Source organism: Ascaphus truei, chromosome 3, assembly GCF_040206685.1.
Source record: "Ascaphus truei isolate aAscTru1 chromosome 3, aAscTru1.hap1, whole genome shotgun sequence".
Taxonomy (NCBI): Eukaryota; Metazoa; Chordata; class Amphibia; order Anura; family Ascaphidae; genus Ascaphus; species Ascaphus truei.
The window spans coordinates 364,961,712-364,987,443 of NC_134485.1; the positions used below are offsets into that span (position 1 = coordinate 364,961,712).

General features: G+C 42.4%; 1 protein-coding gene across 5 annotated transcripts in view; it reads left to right on the top strand.

Moving 5' to 3' along the window:
- The window catches only part of STARD13 (StAR related lipid transfer domain containing 13), a 375,955-nt gene that overhangs the window by 332,843 nt on the left and 17,380 nt on the right, over positions 1-25,732 (top strand). For all 5 annotated transcript variants that reach the window (XM_075592130.1, XM_075592132.1, XM_075592131.1 and 2 more), the window contains 5 exons: positions 14,517-14,580; positions 18,877-20,222; positions 21,651-21,824; positions 22,735-22,894; positions 24,915-25,113. In XM_075592130.1, the coding sequence (XP_075448245.1) occupies positions 14,517-14,580; positions 18,877-20,222; positions 21,651-21,824; positions 22,735-22,894; positions 24,915-25,113 (1,943 nt within the window). The remainder of the gene's footprint in view (positions 1-14,516; positions 14,581-18,876; positions 20,223-21,650; positions 21,825-22,734; positions 22,895-24,914; positions 25,114-25,732) is intronic.

A 25,732-nucleotide genomic window follows, 5' to 3' on the forward strand; every position in this document is an offset into this window, starting at 1 on the left:
CTTTAAACCAATGAAGACACCAAAGGGAAAGTCAGAGGATCAACACTAAGGAAACCTAATTCTCTTAGAAACTGGATGTAATGGTTTAATAAAGTAGTGTCACAGCGTGTTAGTGCAGCAGAATTTAATACTCAAATTAAAAAACACAAAAACCTGTACTTTTAAAGTCTTTAAACTTTAAAAGCAAAACTGTACATTTGGAAATAATTAGATTAGTTTTACAACAAACAACCAGTCACAGTAGTTGTAAATCACGTTAAGAAATATCTGATTTGGCATATTAATGGGAATTTGAGCAGAAGGAGCGTGCCATGTTTTGCCTAAAAAATATCCTGTGTGTATTAGCTGCATGTTTTGAAAAACAGGAATGCCACATGGTGCTTTCAGTTATGTGTTTAAATGCAAATTGCATTTGCCAAAATTTAATTTTCGAGCTAAACTCCGTAATATTACTGGTGGCACACTTTCATTTCCAAACGGTAACTACTGCTACCAGAACAGTAACGTCAGCCTGCCACATCCATATGTTTTTCTAATGTTGTGACAATAGGTGGATGCGTCTATTGAGGAATCATAGAGAAAGAAAATAGGTTTTGACCCAAGATAAATTGCCATATTTTTACTAAAAACATTGACTCTCTCTTGATAACAAGCCCCTTTTAAGGCTATTTAACTAACTGGAAAAGTGAATGCCACGAATTTGAGAATTAGTATCACCTGGTGTACTTAGGAATAGATGTTCCCTACCTTACGCAATAACAATTCGATAGAGAAAGCCAGTCCATATACCTCCCAAAAAAAAGCTGTGTGTGCTGTGCACGCGCATAGTAAGTGAAACTTCTTTGACTTTTGTCACAGAAATTGTATTTGTATTGGTGATGTTTTAATTAAAAATCAAAATACAATTTCATTGACAAAACGCAAATACATTTGACTTATAATGCGCGTGCTCGGCACACATCCCCTGTATTAGCTATTTGCACTAAGTGTGAATTCCTCGTGTGTATGTGTGTCAGCCAGTGTGTGTATGTGTATGGGTGTCAGTCAGTGTGTGTGTGTATGTGTGTCAGTCAGTGTGTGTATGTGTGTCAGTCAGTGTGTGTGTATGTGTGTCAGTCTGTGTGTGTGTGTGTGTATGTGTGTGTGTGTGTGTGTGTCAGTTAGTGTGTGTGTGTGTGTGTGTGTGTCAGTCAGTGTGTGTATGCGTGTCAGTCAGTGTGTGTATGCGTGTCAGTCAGTGTGTGTATGCATGTCAGTCAGTGTGTGTATGCATGCCAGTCAGTTTACAATGGACGGGGGACCTCGCCCGCGGTCACTCATGCCCGTGCCGGGCGCATGTCCCCCCGCGGGGGGGAGGGGTGCGCAGAATTTCGGAAGGGGGGGGGGAGGTGGTGCGCAATGTTACACCCCGCCCCTGGCTGCAGCAGGACACACACACTGACTGACACACATACACACACACTGACACACATACACACACACTGACTGACACACACACACACACACTGACTGACACACACACACACACTGACTGACACACACACACACACACTGACTGACACACACACACACACACTGACTGACACACATACACACACACTGACTGACACACACACACACACACACACACACACACACACACACACACTGACTGACACACACACACACACACTGACTGACACACATACACACACACACACACACTGACTGACACACATACACACACTGACTGACACACATACACACTGACTGACACACATACACACTGACTGACACACATACACACTGACTGACACTTATACACACACTGACTTACACACACACACACACACACTGACACACACACACACACACACACACACACACACACACACACACACACACACACACACACACACACACTGACTGACACACACACACTGACACACTGACACACACACACACACACACACACACACACACTGACTGACACACATACACACACTGACTGACACATACACACACTGACTGACACACACACACACATACACACACATTGACTGACACATGCACACACTGACTGACACACATACACACACTGACTGACACACATACACACACTGACTGACACACACATACACACTGACTGACACACACATACACACATTGACTGACACACACACACACACACACACTGACACACACACCCGCCCGCGTCAGTGGAGGGCAGAATGGCGCCGCTGTCAATGGGCGTTAGGAGCATGTGGGGGGAACGGCGCCGCTGCCAGCCGCTTCTGCGCATGTGTGGCGTCCGGCAGCGTCGTCATGACTACTGTGCATGCGCAGCGCCGGCAGCGCAGAGCTTGGCGGTAGCTGAACAGCTCCCCTTGCTGCCTGTACACGAGTGAGCCCAGAAACGCATGCGCATGCGCAGGGGGGCTCTGTCTGAGTCTCCACTCCAGCCCGGCAGAGTCTCCAGCCCGGCAGAGCGCGCGGCTGGGACAGAGAGCGGGCCGGGTCCCAAGAGCCGGTCAGTGGGTCCCCACTGCCCCGGATGCCGCCCGTACCCATCTCCACCTGGGGGAAATTGCGGCCGTTAGGAGCGACACCGGCGGCTATCGTTGCCGTCGCGGCTGGGACAGAGAGCCCGGGGAGCCGCTGTACACTAGCAATGCATGTGGGGGGAATTGCGGCCGTTTGGAGCGGCGCCGGCAGCTATTGCCGCCGCAGCTGCATATGTCTGCGGCCGTATGGGGGGGAGCGGCGCCGGCGGCGATTTTTTGAGCGGTTGGGATCATGTCAGTGTTGGGGTCGGGCTGAGCCAGAACACAGCCCGGCCTCAACTGCCAGCACTGACGTCACATCCGTTTCATTTCTGTCCCCACAATCCATTTTTACCCCATCACGAATGAGGTGCCACTAAGGAAGTTTCACTTCAAATATACTTCACAAGGTGAGCAGTGGCGGATTTACCTTTTTGCTGCTGTAGGCTTGGGGGTGCCCCTCCTCACCGTACGACGCCATTATGTCACATGACACCACATTCTCATGGCACCGGGCGTCACAGCAGCATGTGATGTCCCGTTGTCATGGCAAAGCTGCGTCATGTGACGACGCGCCGCTACAGGAGGGAGCCTGCTACGGAAAAGTTAAGACACAAACAAATTGCCTCCCCACAAAATTGCAGTCCCACCCAAAAAATTGCCGCGCCAGGCTATAGCCTCCTCAACCTTATGGGTATCCCGCCCCTGGCGATGAGATGAATACTACCTGGGAACATGCTGTACCTAACACCACAATCAGACATTTGGCCGCAGCCATCTTGCTGCAACCAAGTCTCTGCCGGCATTTGGCTGCCGAGGGACCCTTCCCCGCAGTCACCCCGCGCTGGACACTCAGTCACAGACCGTTTCACCGATAAGGTCAGTCAATTGTAGGGGTTTTGGCGGTTAGGTGGTTAAGGATAGAATGTTTTAGGGCAAGGGGTTAGGTTTTTATGGTAGGGAATTAGGATAAAGGGTTAAGGTTTTTATTGTTGGGGATTAGGACAAAGGTTTAGGATAAGGGGTTTTAGGATAAGGGGTTAAGGTTTTTATTGTTGGGGATTAGGACTAGGGTTTAGGGTAAGGGGTTTTAGGATAAGGGGTTAAGGTTTTTCTTGTTTGGATTAGGACAAGGGTTTAGGATAAGGGGTTTTAGGATAAGGGACTAAGGTTTTTAGGGTATGGAGTAGCGTTAGTATTAGGGTTTAATATTAGGAGTTTTTAGGTTAAGGTTAGGGGCTTACCTTGGCGGAGAAGCGTCCAGAGGAGAGATGTCCCTACGGAGAGGCGAGTGGTCGACAAAACAGCCGCGACTAAATGTCCTAGACTGACCTAAGACATAGCATTAAATTAAAAACAAATATATAAAAATGATAGAAATTATTAATTTGGATATTTCCCAGCTGTCAGGTTTGTTCCCACGTATCATTCATCTCATAAGATGTCAAATTGGACGTTTTTATACATAGATTTCTTAATGGTTTTACTACATAAATTGCATTCAGTTTCTTGCCAATTTTTCAATGAAATATCATTTTTCTTAATTAATGGGATATATATAAAGTATATATGACACGAGCGCGCTGCATATATACCTAAATCTATAAGTAAGTTATAAATAAACATCATAAGCTGTCCCTCAATTGTAAAAAAATGAAAACACAGTGTTATGTTTTTCCCTATGTGTGATTTTGAAGTTATATTTTAAAGCATATCACCGAGCTATGATATACACTGAAGGATATCTATACATTGCAAAGCTTTAAAAATTATGATTTCATGACAAACACAAGGAATGCAAATGACCAAATTCAAGATATGCAGTCATATGCTTGTTCAGGGCTTGTTCAGCACATGAAAAATACGTGTGTAGCCATGTGTAAAATTGGTGTTATATATCTCTCTCATTCTGTGCAGTAACTCCTGTTAAGAGGGTTGCCAGTAGTCATCATGGAGGTTTACCCTCAACCCCTGTGATGTGTAAGTGTAGCAAAGGAAGTGACAGCATATTCTGTGTCCACTGTTAGTGACACAGAGTTGGATCTTTCTGGAACCTATATATTACGCATCACTTCCAAAAGTTAGTCTGTCAAGTGTGAGTCAAGTGAGAGTTCAAGGTCTGCTGCACACAAATGCAGTATGCAGTGAGTTGCAGAGAGTGACAAGCAGACCCCACTGTGTCCAGGGCTCTGGCACAGCTGGTAGTCTCCCTTAGGGGAGAGGTGGCAGAAATATACCTGGCTGATTAAAGAGTCAGGAGGGACCTTCCTGATGAAGTGCAGCTACAACATGTGCGGCTAAGTACCGGCCGCTATGATGGGCAGTCTGCCATGCCTGATACAAATAAAGATGCCCTTGCTAAAGAGACCCTTCTTGCCTGAGACTGGAGTTATTCAGGAAGAAGATACACCCAGGAGTTCTCTTCCAGAAACCCCTCCCTGCTATCGTGGGGATCTGGAAGGGATGGAGGCGCTGTACCAACTGTGAGTAGTACTCAGCACTACCTCATACGCCTGTCATGGTGAAATCCCCACTACCAACGAGCGGGAGACTCAGGAGTCCTGTGAGCCAGCAGGTGCACCACACTACACTGAGATGTAACTGGGGGCAGATTATGCACATAGGGGCCAATATGAGATTGGGGGGGCTCGTACCGTTACATGTGTTTTTGTGGAGAATACTTTGACATATTCCTTTTACAAAAGCTATTAAATGGTACCACACGCTAGAACTCTACAAACTTTCAAAAAGTCTCTGTTAGTCTAGAGAAAACCATGACAAGATAAAGTAAAACAGAAAAAAAAAACGGTGTCCTGCAGCAAAAACAGAGCGGGGTTGAAAGCGGAATTCATATAAAAATCATATATTGAATGATTAGGCATTAAAAGGAGATGTAGGAGATGAGTGCAGAGCTATAACCAGGGAGCCATATTTGGGGAAAATAAACCTTGGTTTTTATTCGTATCCATAGCTTCAAACAATACATCTTTACGGCAGCACACAGCCTATCCCTCTTTAGGGGCTAACTCACTGTCTCAGTCCCTATCTGCAGGGATGGGAGGTAGGCCTTTTACCAACCTCTGACCCAAAGTCCAAAGAGTTAACTATTATCAGGGGCTCTTTCTCTCAGTCCGGGTCTGGGTTGGTGTCCGTGGGTGGCGCCCTCTGGCGGCTTCCAGTGACCGCTGTGTCCTGGAATAGAGGGTCTGGTTCCATGGGATTCCGCTCTGTTAGCAAACACCTTCCAATTCGATTGTAAGCTCTTCAGAGCAGGGACTCCTTTTCCTAAATGTTACTTTTATGTCTGAAGCACTGATTCCCATTATGTGTTATTTATATGATTTGTTATTTATATGATTGTCGTGTGTATTACTGCTGTGAAGCGCTATATAAATAAAGACATACATACATACATGTGCGAGAGTGATCCCCTGTGGTTCAAACAGGAAGCTTGAGCCAGACTGGTTAATTTTCTGTAGCTGCATTTAACCAGCTCCCTGCTGTAATCATCAGACCAATACAGGCTTTCTATTGAAGCCTGTTTAGACTGGGGTTAAGGCCCTGTCACATACCTCCCCTGTTTGTGGGTAGCTTGGACTAGACATGGCTGAAGCCCATCCCTCCATTCACTCGAGATGTGCCTGTGGTCGACGGAGCATGAATGGAGGGAGAGAACCCCCAGTCACGCTGGACTTCGAGCCCTTTCTATCAGTTCGTGGCCATGATATGTGGCTGTGGTTGAGGAGGACATCCGTGACACAGTCTTTGTGGCTGGTGCAGACAACCAGTATGGGCTTGTATTCAGCGTGCTTTAGTCGCTCACGGAGGACTTTTTCCAAGCACAGTCTTTCCATGATATGCTTTTCTTCCACACTTTTGCGGAGGACTCTTTGCTCAAGCTCCTCTTTCCATGTTACCAAGTCTCCTTTTAATTGTTTGTCCACGAGTTTGTCCACGTAGCGGGTGTTCTTTTCTTCCCTGAGACTAGTGTGACCACTTGTGTCTAGTTCAATATCAATGATCGCCGCTGGTTCAACCTGGGCAGAGTTTTTATCCACTCTGCTTGACACCCGTAGCCTCTCTGTTTGATAGTTGGTAGACTTATCGTCTTGGGCCTCTCTTTCTTGACGTATTCCTTTTTCTAAGCTGACCGCTACTTTAATGTGTGGGGAAGTCCCAAGTGATGTCAGGTGGGCTTACTCAACTCATTAGCGCCATCTGGGAGCTCCTTCTGTACCAGGGGAACCCCGGCCTACAGCTTTCTTATCGATCACAGACTTACCCGCAAAAGGTACACCCCCTTTTCCGTAGAGGGTTCATATGCGGCTGGTTTAGGATCACTAAATTCCAGTACATCAGTCTTTTTCTCATTCTCCTTTTGCAGTTCGCAAGCCTGTATTCTTGTGCCTTTTTCCCTTGCAAAGATGAGTGGGCAACTACAGTTGCATATTTAGAGTCCAGATCACCGACACTATTCTCTCTTAATCTAGCCAAAGACTGAATCTTTATAGCAGCTATTTTCATCGTGAGGCCCCGTGAGTACAATAACAGCACTGAATTTGTATTGTCCGTCTCAGTCCGAATTCGGTTATTTTTTCCCTAGGTTTTATGAACTGCCGGTTATAGCACTGAGACGGTATTGTGGATGCTCTTATAGCACTGCACAGCTTGCTTGGTTGTGATGTAGGACCTATATCTGGACTGAATCACACAAGCAGCTTCTTTCATTTTTTCTGCAGACACTTCCTAACATTTTACTGGAGTTAAATTACACATTGCTTCAAAAGTTCATAATTCTTTCTTTTGACGTTGTATTCTCCATATTGACTCGAGAAGGCAGGCGGCTTTATTCTGGTGACACAGCTGCCAAGTTTTCGTTCCTCTGTAGGAAGCCTGTATGATGAGCGCTGCAGAGCGTTTGCACAGATACCTTTCTCTCTCCAACCTTCCTTGAATGGGAGCTCGGCCATATTTCTGGAGAGTTGGCACACCTCTCTCTTTCAGAGTCTGTTTTGATCTGAGAGAGTTCCAATGGCAGACACAGGTATTTGCGCTTTTCATGGTGATGGGCGCCCTCTGCTTCTTTCAGTACAAACTGTACTTTCAACTTTCCTCAATGGAGTTGTAGCTTCTCTTTAACTTCTTTACTGGCTTGAACAGCCAGATATGAAACCTGCTCTGTCAGGTTTCTATTCTTTCATTCCACAGTCTCTATAACCCTCAGGGCCTTCTCATAGTCCTCCTTCCATTTATGCACTTCTGAGTTGAGACTCCATGTCTCCTGGCATGAGACTTCCAACTCTAGGTTGAGGACATGAAGCGCTTCTAAGAGACTTCAAGATTCGTACTAAGACTGTGGACCTCATTTTGAGAGACTTCCAACTCCGCCAATAGACTGTAAAATTCCTTTTTAGAGTTTTCCAGTTCTGTGTGGAGACCGCTGATCTCCTGGTGTGAGGCATCCAACTCTATGTGGTGAGTGTGAACCTCATTCTACGATATGTCCAACTCTGTCTGGAGACAGTTTACCTCTTGGCGAGAGACAGCCAGCTCTATATTCAGAGTATGGACCTCTTTCTGGAAGAAGATGTCCCGCTCGGTACCTAGACTATGAAACTGTTGCTGGGAGACTTCCAGCTCAGCACAGAGACTGCAGATTTTTATCAGATAGACTTAGAGCGCCCTACTGAGGCTGTCAAACTCCTTTCAAGAGCCTCCGAGCTCTGCACCAAGACAAAGAGACTACTTCTGAGATAATCCAAGCTCTACACTGTGATGGAGGGCCTTCTTTTGAGCTTACCCCTGCATCTCCTGCAAGTCAGCAATAACTTAATCTGAGCGGGTCTGTTTCTTGACCATGGCGGTAACAGTAGATTTCGTCGTCTTCACCTCAGTCATCAGGTCTTCGAAGTCACTACGTAAGCAATGCTCCGTGTTCCACACAGTCCCACAGTCAAAGGTGTGTGACACTATGTAGCTTGGTGTTATCTTCTATCTTCTTTTCCAATCATTCACAGATAAGATCACAGGTCATGCTTGGCAGTTTTCAGTGTATCTTCAGGGCTGGCCAAATGGATCATCACTTATTGGTTCCAGCTCAGGTTCACTGGTATTGTTGGTTGAGGGTTTCTTACTGTCAGAACCAGACATACATTTCTTCGGGGTACACAAGTTCTTTCTTGGGCTCTCTGAGATTCCCCACTCCTTGAACACATTTTTCCATTCACTCTAGGGCATCTCCACCCCTTCTGATGTTGCAGGGTCATCTGCGGACGTGTCTACAACTTCCATGGTAACCTGGTGAACCTCTTTTCTTTTCCGCCTTTTTGTTTTGGATTATTCCATCTGATCAGGAATACTGGGGTCTCCTTCTGTGTTTGAAACATCAGAAGTTTCACTGTATCCACCATGCTTTTCTTGCGGTTGCATTAGCTGGTGGAAATTATCGGCATTCTGCCGATCCTGCTCTTGCTGCTGTCAATCATATTCGTGGTCATAGAAACAAAGTATTTTCGGTGTGTACAAATTTCAGGCATCTCCACCATCTACAGTATGAGGTGTTTTGTGGGTGCGTCCTCGTCTGTATCCTCGTAGGATCGGAAGGGACACTCTTCCGTGTGGCCGGGTTCATTACAGGAACCCACATTTTGCCCTTCCTTTGGGTGATATCAGGTGTTTTCTTCCAGTTGACCTCGCTTGGGTGGTACTATTGCAGCGATTTTCTCTGCATATGCTACAACCCCAGCTGGTAGTTCTACAGGTGGGCAGAGTCCACTTGCAGAGTTTGTAGTTCACACAGGCGTCTCTGTAGACTTTTTATTTTTCTGAGCGCCCATTTTAAAAAACCCTGCTTACAGAGTCAGTATCTTGTGTGGCTCATCGTCTGTCACAGTCCCCCTCAGCCAGACTGTGGCGTTGGAGCTTTCTCCAGTGCAGTGTAACTTTCCTGCCTGGGTGTGTAGCCCTTTAATTCTGGTCACTTCTGCTTGTGTTTCTTTTGTTCTTGATTTTGTTGCTCAAGCTGTTGCAGGAACTGTAGGCAAACAAAAGCACAACAAATTTTCCTGGACGGTCTCCAGGGCTCCTTTAAAATTCAAGGGCCACCTCTCATCCCACTCTCACACCATATGTAGGAGACGAATGCAGAGGTTCAACCAGACAGACATATTTGGGGAAAATAAATCATTGCTTTTATTGAGCCCGTAGCTTCAAACAATACATCTTTAAGGCAGCACACAAATAAATAAACCACCTATCCCTTTGTGAGGGGGTAACTCACTGTCTCAGTCCCTATCTGAAGGGCTGGGAGGCTAGGCCTCTTAGCAGCCTCTGGCCCACATTCCAAAGAGGTACCTATTATAAGGAGCTCTTTCCCTCACTCTGGGTTGGTGTCAGTGGGGTGCACCCTCTGGCAGGTTCCAGTGACCACTGTGTCCTGGAATAGAGGGGGTGGTCCCCTGTTGTCCCTCTCTGTCAGCAAACACCTTCCCTGTGCTAAGGCTTTTCTACCAATCTGACTGGGTAATTGTCTGTAGCTGCAATTAACCACCTCCCTGCTGGACTCTTCAGACCAATTCACAGGGCCGCCATCAGGGGGGGTGGGGGGTCTGCCGGCCGCCCGGGCCCCCTGCGCGGCCGGGCCAGTTAATTTAAAAAAAAAAAAACGCTACACCCGGTGCCGGGTCTCTCTGATGGCAGCGCCGGAAGTCAGCTGGGCTAAGCTTCCACCTCGCCAGCGTGAGAGGGAGGCCCGGAGCGCGCGTGAGCAGCCAGCGTGGGACAGACAGGTGCCTGCAGCAACTGCTGTGACCTGACACCGCCCCCCCCCCCCCCCCGCGCAGTCCCGCCAGCCACCGGGCCCCCACCACTGCCAGCAACCGCCCCCCCACAGTCCAGCCACCGCCCCCCCCCCTCCCACACTCTCGCCAGGCCACCGGCAGCCACCGACCCCCCCCGCAGTCCAGCCACTGGGCCCCCGCCACCGCCAGCCACCACCCTCCCCCCCCCCACATCATCGCCCTGCAGCACCGCAGCCACCGCCACTGGCCCCCGCAACACCGCCACCCCCACCCCCCGCCCCCCACAGCACCGCCAGCCCCTGCAGCCAACGGGGCCCCTACGCAGCACCGCCACCCCCTGCAGCCACCGGCACACTGCACCCTCCCTGCAGCCACCGGCACAATCCCCCCCCTGTATTGGGGGGGAGTGGGGTATATTTGTAGATGTGTTGGGGGGGAGTGGGGCATATTTGTAGATGTATTGGGGGAGTGGGGTATATTTGTAGATGTATTGGGGAGAGTGGGGTATATTTGTAGATGTATTGGAGGGGAGTGGGGCATATTTGTAGATGTAATGGCGGAGTGGGGTATATTTTATATGTATTGGGGGAGTGGGGTATATTTTTATATGTATTGGGGGAGTGGGGTATATTTTTTATATGTATTGGGGGGTGGGGTATATTTTTTATATGTATTGGGGGGGTGGGGTGTGTTTTATATGTATTGGGGGAGTTGGGGATGTGTTTTTATATGTATTAAGGGGCTAAGTAATAGTTGCGCGCTAAAAAAAATTCCGTGGTACAGTAGGTGCGCTATGGGTGGAGGGGCCTGCTCCTTTAATTTGTTCTGGCCCCATGATTTCTATTGGTGGCCCTGCCAATACAGGCTTTCTATTGAAGCCCTTTTAGACCGGGGTTAATGCCCTGTCACAGGAGGCATAAAGTCCTCCAACACGTTTCACACCCAGCTCCATGTGGACACATGACACATTGGAGGATATTTGTGTCTCCGATTAATACCTAATCAATAAATGTATGCTTTTTATATGAATTTTGCATTCTAGCCAGCTCTGTATTTGCTGTAGTGCACCGTTTTTATTTTATTTATCTTGCGGATTTTTGCGTCAGTCAGAACGCGAGGTCACCATTTTTCGAGCAGACATTCTTCAGCAGCATACAAAGTGTGACTACCCCGTCTCAATTAAGGAAAGATTTCCACATGTCCAGACCCTGAATATCGGGGACTGATATGAGGAGGAGCTGCGGTCGCTTCAACTGGCAGAGGCAGCCCCACCGTTTTTCTAGTTCCTGTAGGGGTTGTGCATAGACTATCTATATATTGATATACCAGGTAGTGTCTTCTCAACATGCTGCTAATAAGATAAGGACAATTCTGAACATCTATTGCTATACAAATACTTTTTGGATATTTTATTACTTTTTCCCTTCACACGTTTGAGCACCAATTAGGTATTTCTGCACAAATGAAAAGCATGACAGGTTCACTTTTAATTTTTTTTTTAAATAAACTATGTTTTTCACTATGTTGGAACACAAAATTTTCCCGATCCAACACTAAAACGAGATCAATTCTGTATGTATCAGAAATCTTGATTTTAATTAAATGCTATCTTGATTTAGAACTGTATTTTGTCATACAAATAATGGTAAGAAAGGTATATTAAACGCCAGTAAATCAAGGTATTTTCACTAAACAACGTGTAAGTGTTTGGACAAATTGTTATAGGAGGAGCTGGTGCAGAGTTACGTGATTATTAGCTGGGTCTGGGGTTATCCAATTCTGCAACTCAATCTTTTCGTTTGTCATTTCTGGCTTGGCAGCACATTTCTGGGTAGCAATCCTTATTCAATATAAGAAAGCTGATTAAGCAGCTTCTCATGTTTGATGTAGACACAAGCAAAAATAATAATGTTGTTTTGGCCTAGCATCACATGGCAATATCAGAAGCTTCATATATAACACTGTATGTCTTTAGAGAAAATAATAGTTTTAATATTATAGTAATATGAATTGACAGAGAAAATTAGACACATAGATACATAATTATAGATAACAATAGTTATCTTATACTAGTAAGATATACCGGTAATAGATAGTGTTAGAAAAAACGGAAGGTCTGTATTGTTTTACCTAATCAGAATAGGGGCATAATTACATTATGGTTAAATTTAATAGATTTTCATTGTAGTCTTAGAAGAGAATTTAAATGTTGGTTTATTAACCATTTTGATGCTGGAGATGCCAAAGTTCATACTCAGGAGTTTTCATTATGTAAGTTACATCAGGGGTGCGCAGACTTCTTGAGCTGCACCCCCCTCTCCCAATGACTCGGCGTCAAATGACGTCGCGGGTCATATGACGTTACGTAACCCGCCACGTAATTTGATGCGCATTGCCATGTCGACGCGTCGCCTAAGACCCGCAGAGAGCAGGTAAGGGAGTTACAGAGGCCTCACGCCTCCCCCGGCATTTAATTTAAATGCTGCGGGGAAGAGCGCGGGGCCTCTGCAACCGCCCGCGCCCTCCCTAGAAATTCTCCCGCCCCCCCTGGGGAGGCGTGCCCCCCAATTTGCGCACCGCTGAGTACATCATTAATGCCAATAATGTATGTGAATCACACAGCACACGTATATTTTGGTGGATAAATAGTCTTCCTGTAGCAAATATGATGAAAATAGTACCATATTTACTTGATTGAAAATTTTGTTTTTATCTGTTATATACCTAGTACTCCTCCATGCATTAGTATTGCAGTTTTTGCAGCATGAAGACTACAGTACATCCGTTTAGTCTTGTAATGGTGCCACGGTGTAATTTCTTTATACAGCAAGACAGAAAGTAATAAAGAAATTATCTTCTCTGTTCAATATTATGAAGGAAACTGATTTATCAGAGCTTTGACGCTATGCTAAATTGTTTCAATAGATACAAAATTAGAGTGAAACTTTGCTCAAATTCCCCATTGTTTGTGTATACAATTCCTTTATCTATATTGGTATCTACTTGATAAGGGGGCCTTCAATTCAAATAATTTCTTCATAGTAAGGAATTAAGGATGTAACAGAGGAAAATGTGTTGTTTAATCCCCTGTTTTCAGTTTTTCACAAACAGCCTCTAGATGCCCTGTCATTGTGCAACATGGCTTGTTATTGGTGCTCTGCTATGTAGATATTTGATGCACACAGGTTTTGTTTGTTTTTTACTTGAATACATCTTTTATTAATCATATTTAACTAAAAATCGAGTTTGGTTTGTTGCTTTATATGTGTATAAGTTATCATAATTACACTAGTGTAAAACATTCTAAATAAAAGCTGCTTTTTATGTAGTAAGTATGTATTCGTCTTATATCTGTAGCTGGGTAAACTAACCACTAATAGCCAAAGCGAAGCTAATTTAAGGTGGAATACACATCTTCCGAATATGTACAGCTCGCATCATGTACAGCTCGCATCATGTGTTTGATAGCTGCCTTACAAAAAGGGTTTAGCATCTAGAAGAAGAGATTATAAAACTAAATGCACAATCATGTCAAGTAAATGAAATGCTAATCTAGCTGCATGAGTTTGCATGCACTTGTAATCTTACATGAAACTTTAAACTAATCAGTTGAATAGTTTGAGATAACTACTGGGACTGTTGAAGAAACAGACTGACGGGCTTAGACAAGCATAAATAATTACCTCAAAAATTGTGATCACATTACAGTTAGAAAACTGCTAAAGAAAGATGATAAGTTAGTGTGTATTCAGTTCTGTAAAATACATTATCTCTCAGGGGTAGTTTGCATGTGTATGGGTGGAGACTGGAACCATTGGCCAGGTGAGCAATGACAGCTGTAATTAGAGCCTATATGCTCCCATCAACCAGATTTATAGGACAACTCTACAAGTAGAAGGTTCAGATAGAAAAGTCATTGGCTTCAACTACGTTAAGCAAATTCAACTTTTGTTCGGCTGATGATAATGTTACAAGATCAACATTTGCATAGGCTTTCCCGCTAAATGTCAGTAGTATTTGTAGCCAAGTTAAAAGGAAGCCACGTGGACATATTTCTTAAGCCTGTGGATTTCGTGTAAAACCCTTTGGAGATAATGGGAGGTCAACCTTGGAAGGCTCGGAAGACTAGGAAGCACAAGAGAGCGTTCTTATCCGTGAGCGAGATACTAATCCTAGGGTTTCCCTTCACTTCTAGGCGACTGAACACATTAAACAAGTGTGCATCAATGAAACTCGATGTCAGCCTCCAAAGGAAGAAGGTAAGCCACAGTTCTTTCAATATATTAGCGATGGGGGCCTAATGTACTGTATAAATCTACATGTGTAACCCTACTCAGCATTATGTGAGATATATAATGAGATTTTTGATGAAATTGTGTTACATTTCTAAAGCATTGCTTACCATGCCTTGGAAAGAGGGAAATATTTTCAGGGAGAAAGTAGAGACATTATACAAATTTCAGGTAAAAATCAGAGATTCTCCCAAATATATAGTGAGAGTTGTATAGTATGTGTTTGACAGATATATTCCTCCATTGTCAACTAAAAGTTGTTTTTTTTGTGGACATGATATACATATTTACTGGTACTGGTTGACACTTCATTTTTATAAATCATATAGGATCAATACTTAAAAGTGAGCCGGTTATACCCCAGTTTCATAAGTAATTTTGTATTACTTTAATATATAAGAAAAGTGTATTTTTCATTCATTCATAAGAATTGCTAAATACTTAAGACCTATAAAATGAATTTTCTTTCTGAGTGGACTAGTGTAAAGGTATTTGGAAGGTGCTGGCTCTGGTATTTCTAGAGTTATTTATCAATTTATTTATTTTTAGAGTATCAGAGCTTCACAAAATAGAATCATGCCTAAAGTCTACATAAAAAATACGATCTTTAATCATTTGTAGACAATTAAAAAAATATATGAGGTTACATAAAGCATGTCTAAATGTAGCATAAGTTGAACTTGATGGACAGAAGTCTTTTTTTCAACCTCATCTACTATGTAACTACTGTATGTAACTATGAACCAATACTAGTGATGGAAAAACCTGTAATAAATGTTGTTGTTTAAAATTCAGAACATTTTCAAGCAACTTTCTTGACTTTTGGCATTGTTTAGCATCTGGCCATGGCAGCCGCAATCTGTGATGTCTAATTAATTGTGCTCCTGACCCAATCTTGTTAATAAGATTAACTAATGTATAAGATTGGTTTCCTGATTCTCAGCAGTTGTCTGACAAAAAATGTGACCATTCACTTTTCTTTTGTAGCATATCACAAGTGTTAAAGCGATTTCTCTTACATTCTTACATTCTTCCCTGTCTGACAAACAGTAACTTTGAAAGGCTCTAACAAGGGAGAAATTCACCTTGAGGGGGGGGAAAGGTGGCGTGTGGATAGTTCCAATGAGCTTGTATAAAATAAATCTCTCGAACTGCAAGATTAATGTAAAAAAAAAATTAAGATTTGCTAAAGAACAAAATTCATGTAGCTTTTCATAGGATTTGGTCGAGAGTAATAGAAATGCAATGCGGCATATTGTCACATTGGCGGTAATTGCCATTCAAGCGCTTTGCTAACTGATGGCCTTTGTGTCTGGTTTTTGGATATCAGTTATTTCTCCAATAATCTTTGATAATAGGACCTACAGTCCTTTAAAGGGCGAACAGTGTCTCCTGCCTGCAAAACTGGGCCAGGAAAAGAAAATGGGACAGTATTGGTGCCCCAGTTCTGGAGCCTGGAATCTTTGATAAATAACCCTCCTGGGCGGCTATTTCATAAATGTTCCCAGAAAAGCAACAGATTTATCAAAGGCAAAACCATAATTGCTTTCCAACGGATTCCCTTTCTTTATAAATATGGTGCTGTGTTTTGCTCCAGATTTGCAGCCTGGAGACTGTAGTAAACAGAACCCTAAGTACAGATGCAAGTATAGGAGCACTGGGTTTGGTATATCAAGTGCAGAGCTGGTTATTCATTCTCTGTTCTTGTTAAATAGGGGAGCTGAATACTGCATTGGAGCAAACTCGCATATTTTTTTCCAGTACACAACTAAACTGCGGTTTACAAAACTTGTGTGCTGGTCACGTACAGGGTGATAAAGCCACTGTGTAAACAGGTCTTTATTAGTTTTACTTGAGGAAATGCCTTTCCATAGCACTGGCCGTTTTTCAGGTGTTGAAGTGCATTGAACATTATCATACTGTAGTTCTGTTTCTCTTTTGACTTCCATATGTGAAAGCTACATAAGCAATTATATTAATACAAGAGTAGTCTATATTAAAGGAGCAATCCAAACGCTGAGTTTTTTTTTATTTTGTGCGCTTTAAAAAAAAATTTACTTTGAAATACTCCAATATGTTTCTATTTCTGAGTAATCCAACATTTGCAGGGACTGTAAACTATGAAGCAGTTGTGATTTTGAGTTGGTAACTTTTTACTCTCCATTATTTATGAGCTCCTAATTGAAGAGATGTCAACCTATAAGGTCCAAAATCAACAAGAGTTGGTATATCTGTAACTAGCTTTGTTTAGAAGCAGTGCATATATTCTATTCAACTATGTGTTACAGTTTGTTTTTAAGTGAGGCTTTCAGGCCTAAAGTTGTAAAGTTAATAAAAAAGTAGAACACAAACTTTAAAAGATGCAGAAAAGGTTGGCAGATTTACAAAGTAAAAATTGTGACACATTAAAAAAATATTTATAAAACAAATTACATCACCAACTGCGCCCCTTCCTCTTTATGTCTCACCGCCCCTCTCTGTCCACCTTCACACACACACACACACACACACACACACACACACACACACACACACACACACACACACACACACACACACACACACACACACACACACACACACACACACACACAGAAACACACACACACACACACACACACACACACCATTCTCTCTCCTCCCCCATCCCTCCATTCTCTCTCCTCCCCCATCCCTCCATTCTCTCTCTCAATCCCCCATCCCTCCATTCTCTGCCCCCCTCCCATTCTCTCTCTCCCCCCATTCTCTGTGTGTCTCTCTCCCCCATTCTCTGTGTGCCTCTCTCCCCCCCCCCCATTCTCTGTGTGTCTCTCTCCCTCCATTCTCTGTGTGTCTCTCTCTCCCCCCATTCTCTGTGTCTCTCTCTCCCCATTTTCTGTCTCTCTCTCCCCAGTCTGGGTCTGTCTCTCCCCATTCTGTGTGTCTCTCTCCCCATTCTGTGTGTGTGTCTCTCTCTCTCCCATTATGTGTCTCTCTCTCCCCCCATTCTGTGTCCCCCCTCCCATTCTGTCTCTCTCACTCCCCCATTCTGTGTCTCTCTCTGCCCCCATTCTCTGTCTCTCTCACCATTCTGTGTCTCACTCTTCCCCCATTTGCTGTGTCTCTCTCTCCCCCAATTCTCTGTGTCTCTCTCTCCCCCCATTCTCTGTGTGTCTCTCCCCCCATTCTCTGTCTCTCTCTCCCCCCCATTCTCTGTGTCTCCACCCATTCTCTGTGTCCCTCTCTTCCCATTTTGTGTCTCTCTCCCCATTCTTTGTCTGTCTCCCCATTCTGTGTCTGTCTCTCTCCCCATTCTGTGTCTGCCTCTCTCCCCATTCTGTGTATCTCTCTTTCCCATGCTGTCTCTCTCTCCCTATGCTGTCTCTCCCCATGCTGTCTCCCTCCCCATGCTATCTATCTCTGTCCCTATGCTATCTCTCTCTCTCCCCCATGCTGTCAATCTCTCCCCATACTATCTCTCTCTCCCCCATGCAGTCTCTCTCACCATGCTGTCTCTCTCTCTCTATCCCCATACTATCTCTCTTTCTCCCCATGCTATCTATCTCTCTCCCCATGCTGTCTATCTCTCTCCCCATGCTGTCTCTCTCTCCCCATGCTGTCTCTCTCCCCATTCTGTTTGTCTCTCTCTCCCCATTCTGTGTCCCTGTTTCCCTATTCTGTGTGTGTCTCTCTCTCCCCATTCTGGACCCTACAAGAATAAGGTCTGTTACCTAATTAGGTAAGGTAACGTTATTTGCCCTTATTTATCGCACTTCTGAGGATCTACCCCATAGTTTGCAAAGTGGGGCCGGTCCTTTAAAAAACGTAATCTTGTACAAATTAAATGGTGTCAATACCATTTATTTTATTTTGAAATATGCGTACCGTTATTTGTTACCTGATGTTTGAGGATTGTAAGCTGTCTGGCAAACTATTCATATGTTTGGTTAACCCAGAAAGCTTGTGTTATATACCGTGAGGGATATGCAACAAAGTCTCCCATGTACAGAATTAGGGTTTAAGTGAATCAAAAGACTGCCCCAGATCTAACAAAGAAAGGGAAAACATTGAAGGCAATTGGTGTTTCTGCATTAATAAATCTTGGTGCAGTTTATTTGCTTCGTTTGTCCTGGTTTTACAGCTTGGAGAGTTGAATAAATATTCCCCATCTGGTGAAACAAGCTATCAGTTCCTCCAACTTCCTAAAAATGTAAATATGTTGCAAAATGTGAGTAATATTTTTATAAAAAAATAAAATGGAATAAACTCTCTAATACATTTTAGAGTGAAGATTCAGATGAAGAAGACCTGTGCGCTATCAGTGACAAATGGACGTTCCAAAGAATCAGCCGTCGATGGTCTCGGGTAGATGACATTGATACACTGTTCCGACGATCAGAAAGACTTGGGTCATCAGGGGACATGAAAAACACAACAAGTAGTGAAAGTGTCCTAACAGATCTCAGTGAACCTGAAATATGTTCTATTCACAGTGAAAGCAGTGGTGGGAGTGACTGTAGATGTTCATATGTTGGGAATAGTGCATTTAGAGAACCATTTGAGTCTTCTGAAACTATGGTAATGCCTGACTGTAGTGCAATGAATATTGGACATCCATACTGGCCAAAAGATATTACAGATGGTCAATCAAATGTAAAGAATGAGAAACCCACGCAAACTAAGGCAAAAACACTTTTAAAATGCATGGGAACACTGAGAGTTAAGGGAACACATGAAAAATTAAAGGGTTCTGGAAAAGCTGGAGCGTTAGTAATTAGTGAGCCTATTCTACAACTAGAGCCTGAGTCACTAAAAGCTATGAACTGTGTTAAGATTGGCAATGGGCATGTAAAGGACTTGCCCCTGGACTTCAAAGTAACTGGAAACTTAGATTTAAAATCAGAAACAAGAAACACTCCATGTTTAAAAGAAAGGAAGGGCCCGGAATCTAACAAACGTAGGGGGATGTATCTGGAAGACATGAGTGTCTTAACAGGAATAGCGACACAATCTAAAGCTGGTCAGAAACACAGAAATGAGTTTCATTCACAAGAGGATCTGGTTGTGCATATTCCGAAGGACCACAAACCTGGAACATTTCCCAAAGCTCTTTCTATTGAAAGTCTCTCACCTACAGAGAATTACTGCAGCGGAAATTGGCGGGCAGGGAGCATGTCCCTCATAAGGAAAAAGGGCCCTCAGGCTAAAGAACCAAGAATTATGTCTTCCAGATGTCCAAGAGGTAGCAGAATTAGTGTTTATGATAATGTACCTGGTTCTCATTTGTATGCCAGCACTGGAGACCTTATGGACTTCGAAAAAGATGACTTATTTCCTCATTTAGATGATGTATTGCAACATATTAATGGTCTTCAACAGTCTGTAGACCACTGGTCAAAAGATGTAATGCCAGAGCTGCAGGATGATAATGTATCAGTTGGGGAATCAGGAACATCAGCCTATCATTCACCCAATCCAATCACAGACTTTGAAGGGAATTCTATTTCTGATGGAAGGACCACTCCAAGTGATATGGATAGAGATGCTGTATCCCTCAATGACTCAGAAACCTCAGAGACAAGAGAAAGAAGAGACTCTGGGGTTGGAGCATCTCTCAGGAGAACAAACAGGTTAGTACCTCAGCACCTCATTCACAATTTTACAGTAATGGTGATTGATCAATATTTTCTGCATGCAAAACGAAGGTATAATTGGTGCAAATATAATGTGCCACATTTATAAAATATGAATATCTCATTGGTTTCAATGTGAATGCTTTTACTTGATACTTTATAAAATAAATAATGTTTTCCCCAGTTTTGCAGCTGGGAAACTTATGAAAAGAGTCGCCCTATTTGGAAACACCTACTTTTTAAAATTTGGAACCTTTCATTTTATTCCCTCCCAAATATCTTATTTTTTTTTGTTTGATTATATATTGTACTATATTATGTTGGGATTTATAAATCTATAAATACAAAGCTTATTATTTTGCGAGGTGCGCTCATAGAAAAAAAAAAAATCTCTCTCTAACTCTGTCTTGCTCTCTTTCTCTTCGTATGTTGAGGCAATGCAAATTAATAGACTAGTTGAAAGAGGAAACAGAATTAGTTGATCAGTTAATTTATCATTTTTGGTTTGGAGAAAAATGCCAATGGCTAAAACCATGTGGTCTGTCACATTAGACCTTTTTTTCGCAAATCTCTTCTGCAAATCAGCACATATAGGGGCCTATTCACTAAACTTCGGTAAGTGACTTAACGCAGGTTAAGTGCACTTTTCAAGCGATTTTGCACGTGTAGCTATTCACAAAACGTCGATAACATGGCAATAGAGTTTGAAACAGCTTTTTAACAAGCGTTATCACTCTTGCTATTACAGTTCAAGCCGTGCGGTAAAAATATCCAAACTCACATTTTTTGCCAGTAACTGCTATTCCCTCGTCATGTGACCGAGAAATGTAATTTATACATGATGGAGATACCGCACCCTCCTCCCCCTGTGGCTCAGCTCCAGAAAGCCCCTACTTCCATCAAACGTTGTTCAAATGCCAACTGCGCGATTGCCTGTAAGAGCCGTGCGGGGAGATACAGCTTCTCCCTGTGCAGCTCTTCCAGACTGCAGAAGCCAAATGGAATGTTACGTTCCTTTCGCTCTTTAAGCCGCTACAAATTAGTGCGGTATGGCATTTATTTACCAAACCCTAAAAATGTTTCGATTTTTCTTAGTGAATACTGTTTTTACACAAATTTCATGGCGTTCGGTAGGAACATGCAAACACATTCGATAATGCAATGAATTTATCAAAGTTTAGTGAATAATCCCCTTAGAATGCATTGTAAAAAGGTATGTTTATTGTGAAAACATAATTAACCTTACTTTTTTGTCTCAAGGCCACATAGAAGTATATCCATAAATTCTGATACTCCTAGTCTCTCATATACATAGCGACTGATGACAGTGTTTACTGCCACACTTATTTTTATTTAGACGTCTACAATGCTTAAATGTACATTGCTCTTTTCCCTAATTTAATCTAAAATTATTGTTTCCTAAAGGCGCTTACGGTGGCACAGTTTCCAGATCTCTCATCAGCTAAGTCATTCTTTGGCATCACTACAAACTAGCAATCAATCTGCAGGCCAGCTAAATCTGTTGCAGAAATTCTCACTGCTTCGATTGACCGCTATAATGGAAAAATATTCCATGTCAAACAAGCATGGTTGGACATGGTAAGTGCAGAGACCCCATAACACAATGTGTTTGTTAGTGGTTAGTATTCATTGGATAGTATTAGTATGAAACATTCACTTTTAATGGCTCAACAGATAGCACTTGATCTCGCCATCTATAACCCTAAAACATGTAAGGTGATATCTTGGAGTTCCCCAACAAGTATAGAACCTCCTGCTGCGTCAGCCCAAGACAAGGCTGCTAAGTAGCGGGGTTCAAAATGCTAAGGTTAATGTGTCCCTATTATCTAAAAGGATTTTACACTGCAGTTTAAAGCTGAATGCCCACATTTTCACCTATTCGTCCTCATTTGTAACATGATAACATTCGTATTCAAATTAGCTGGACTCCACTGACGGTTTAGATACATTTTTGGCAGGAGATGGGATGTTTCCATATGTTTGTCTTCCTTATTAGATTAATGTGAGTAAATCCTTGCAATGGGTTCACTATCAACTGGAAACTCCAATTGACTTGTGCAATAGTGCCCCGATCATCACTATGGCATTTTAATGATAAACAAAAACAATGTGTCTTACAGAATATTGACACACTTTAAGAGAATAACCATTTTTTAGCCATCGAGAAAGTGCAAAGAGTTTTTTAGATCAGTAAATTATCATAGAAATCCGTCCTAAACTTACAATTTACTGTCCCCAGTTCTATTTTATGTAAATGTTTAGTAAGGAATGAATTCAATATTATCATTGCCTTAGAGATACAGACGTTGTGTAAAATGAATATAATTGTGAGTTTCCTAACATCATGTATATGGTATATGACAATGTTTAGCATACAATGGCACAGGCAGCAATATCATTTTCATTCCAGTTTTGCTTAAGGTGTTTACAAATTAAGGACATCGCTTTGTTCCTCTGCAATAGTTGTCTTGATTGTAACATTTTCCAGGTCTGTACCAAAATTTATGAAAAGGATGAAGGGACCTGATTATAAGGATAAAAATGTTTTCGGCGTACCTTTGATGGTTCATGTACAGAGAACTGGGCAACCCCTTCCCCAAAGCATTCAGCAAGCATTACGATTTCTGCGAAGCAACTGTTTAGATCAGGTAAAGAAGACTGTTTTCTTACTGTGTATTTATTTATTGCAACTGTAAAGCAACATATCATTAAACACTCACAATGATATCCTCATTGCATGCATGGAATTAAAGTGCCGTTAAACACTCAATTCTGAATATTGATACACATTAGTACAGTGGTTGGTCTGGATGGGAACAAGGAATGTACTTGCTTTTGTACTGGTGTTAAACCTCTACCCGTTTTGTCGCTGCATCGTGTTCGTTTTACCAGTATACTGTAGCTGCAGTGTTGTGGGAAAGTATGCTGGAAAATAAAAAGCCATCAGGTAAATTTTCAGTGGCTCCTATTCCCACTATGGTTGCATAGGCAGCTACTACGATACCTCAAGAGATCTGCTCTATAAAATCATTGATACAGTGTATTACAAGTATTTTTATTCTGCACATACAATTCTCACAGCAGGTTTTTTTTAATAACATACTTTTGTTTAAATAGAAGACTTGATAAACCTTTGTTTACTGAAACATGTTAATATTCAAGGAGGATAACATAATCATAAACTGCTGTTTCATTTCGGTTTATGCCACAATCATGGACTGTTGAAATGATATTGGGAAATATTTGAATTGAAACAATAATTTGCAACTGCATAACATATTCTGTTTTGCTGTCTAAGTTTTGCCCCCTTTTTTTTTTTTTGCTATGCAGCACATACAATCATTAAGTGTATTTTGGTATAGTATGTTTATAAATGATGTAGATTATGTAGTTTCACATGCTTCAGCAAAAGAAAAGACAGTTGACACATATTACAATATGCTGCATATAAATTCTAAAACAAAAATAAGACTATTTAAGTGCATCTAAAAAGATCCTAGTTATTACCTAAAGGTGCTCACCTTTAGCAAACCTAACAGGATGTGTTCGGATGGGCTTTTAGATTATGTCGCAGTGTTCACTCAACAATTTTATTTATGACTATAACTATTCAAATACATGACAGTGTCCCTAAACATTTGGAAAGACTAGAAACATATCACTAGTCATATTTCTTTTGAACAACCACTAATGCAAAAATCCAACAGCTTTCAAGTTGTCACATAAAATAGATGCTAAAGCTCTTACTGTAATTGGAACAAGCATTTTTTGAGTTCATTGCTCTTCCAAATGTTATCATTTTAGAATTGAGGTCTTGGGAAAAAGCAGAGAAAACCTGAGAGATTTCCCATTGTTGTCATCAAATGGTAGATGTTAGGAATGACTGTCTGGGGTACTTAAAAGGGATTTTAAACTATTATCCCTGTAAGAGCTTTAAGTGGGCAGTGGTGCATTGATATGCATAGTAATCGCCCCTTTTAAGTATCCCAGATACAGTGGAAGGGCTAATTTACACTTTAAACATGTCTACATTGTAGAGCATAAAATGTTCTGGCATCATTTATAAGCTCAGCACTATTGTTTTCTAGCTAAAAAAAATTGAAAAGACATAAGAAAAACCCTCTTGTGCATTTAATAATTTTTTAAATACTAGACTTTTAAAATAAATCAGTGGATTTCGTATGCAGCAGTTTATTTTTCTCATGACAATAAAATATCAGAGTATGCAATAGGATTTTATAATGTGCCACCGCTTTTTTTTGTCTTTATTTTAATAGCGACTGTATATCACAAAATGACTTTAATAGGAGACCTATCAAGAGCGTTAACTTATTTTACATGTTGAACTGCTGTCTTTTTTTCTATTTCTTTCCCGCTTAAGTGGAAGCTATATTTTGTATATTGATGCATTTATCATTAAAACACTACTCTCTTTTAAACTGTCTAGCTATTTTAAGTTTTTTGACAAACTACTTTGCCTTGGAATAAACACTTCCAGGGCTTTTGAATGTGTCAGTCAGTCAGTCTATTATTTTGAGTATGTTTTCTTTTTTTGTCTGCAAAATGAAATAATGGTAACTCTTATGTGATTCTTCCTGTGCCAAATTACGATGGTTAATCCCCGCTCACCCTCCCCAGAAAAAAAAAATATGTTGTTGTTTTCCACAGGTTGGTTTGTTTAGAAAGTCTGGCGTTAAATCTCGAATTCAGGCTCTGCGCCAAATGAACGAGACATGCCCCGAGAATGTGAGCTATGAAGATCAGTGCGCGTACGATGTGGCAGATATGGTGAAACAGTTCTTCAGGGATCTGCCGGAACCTCTTCTCACTAGTAAACTAGGAGAGACCTTTCTCCACATTTATCAGTGTAAGTACACAGACAGTGGGAATTAATCCTCGGGGTATGCTTTACTTTTTGATCTCATTTAAGAGATTGGGGAATTATAACAAGGGTATGTTTAATAGGCTAAAACTGGGTGGTTGATGCTTTAACAAAACAAACAAGTTTGGTACAGTATCGTTTGTAAAATATATTTCAAAGTTCAAGCATTTTCCGGTCTTTTCATTGGCAAGATGAACTATGTTTGGGGAGGTTGGGGAGGTGGGGGAGGGGAGTTGATTGGCAGTGTTATTTGCTGCTCCACAAATGTTTTGTATTGAGATATATGCAGCCATGGCTGGAGTGGCTTCTATTCTACCTGCACTGACATATCAGTCCTGGTGTTGGTGCAGGCAGTGTTGGGATCAATCATGGGTTTTCCCCACTCAGGCAGTACCCTTGAGTGACAGGGGATGAGGTGGAATTAGGTCTGAGGTTGCCCAATCCTGGGTTCAGACCTGGTGCCCTCCCCCTACTGAACTCAAGGGGGTTGCATCCCCAAATTGTTAGTTGGTCTCTACCCTTGAGAGAGACAAGGTATCACACCCAGGCTGCTGTGTACTGGCAGGCCCAGGTTCTCTTTCCTTCGGGAAGTGAGTTATTACCT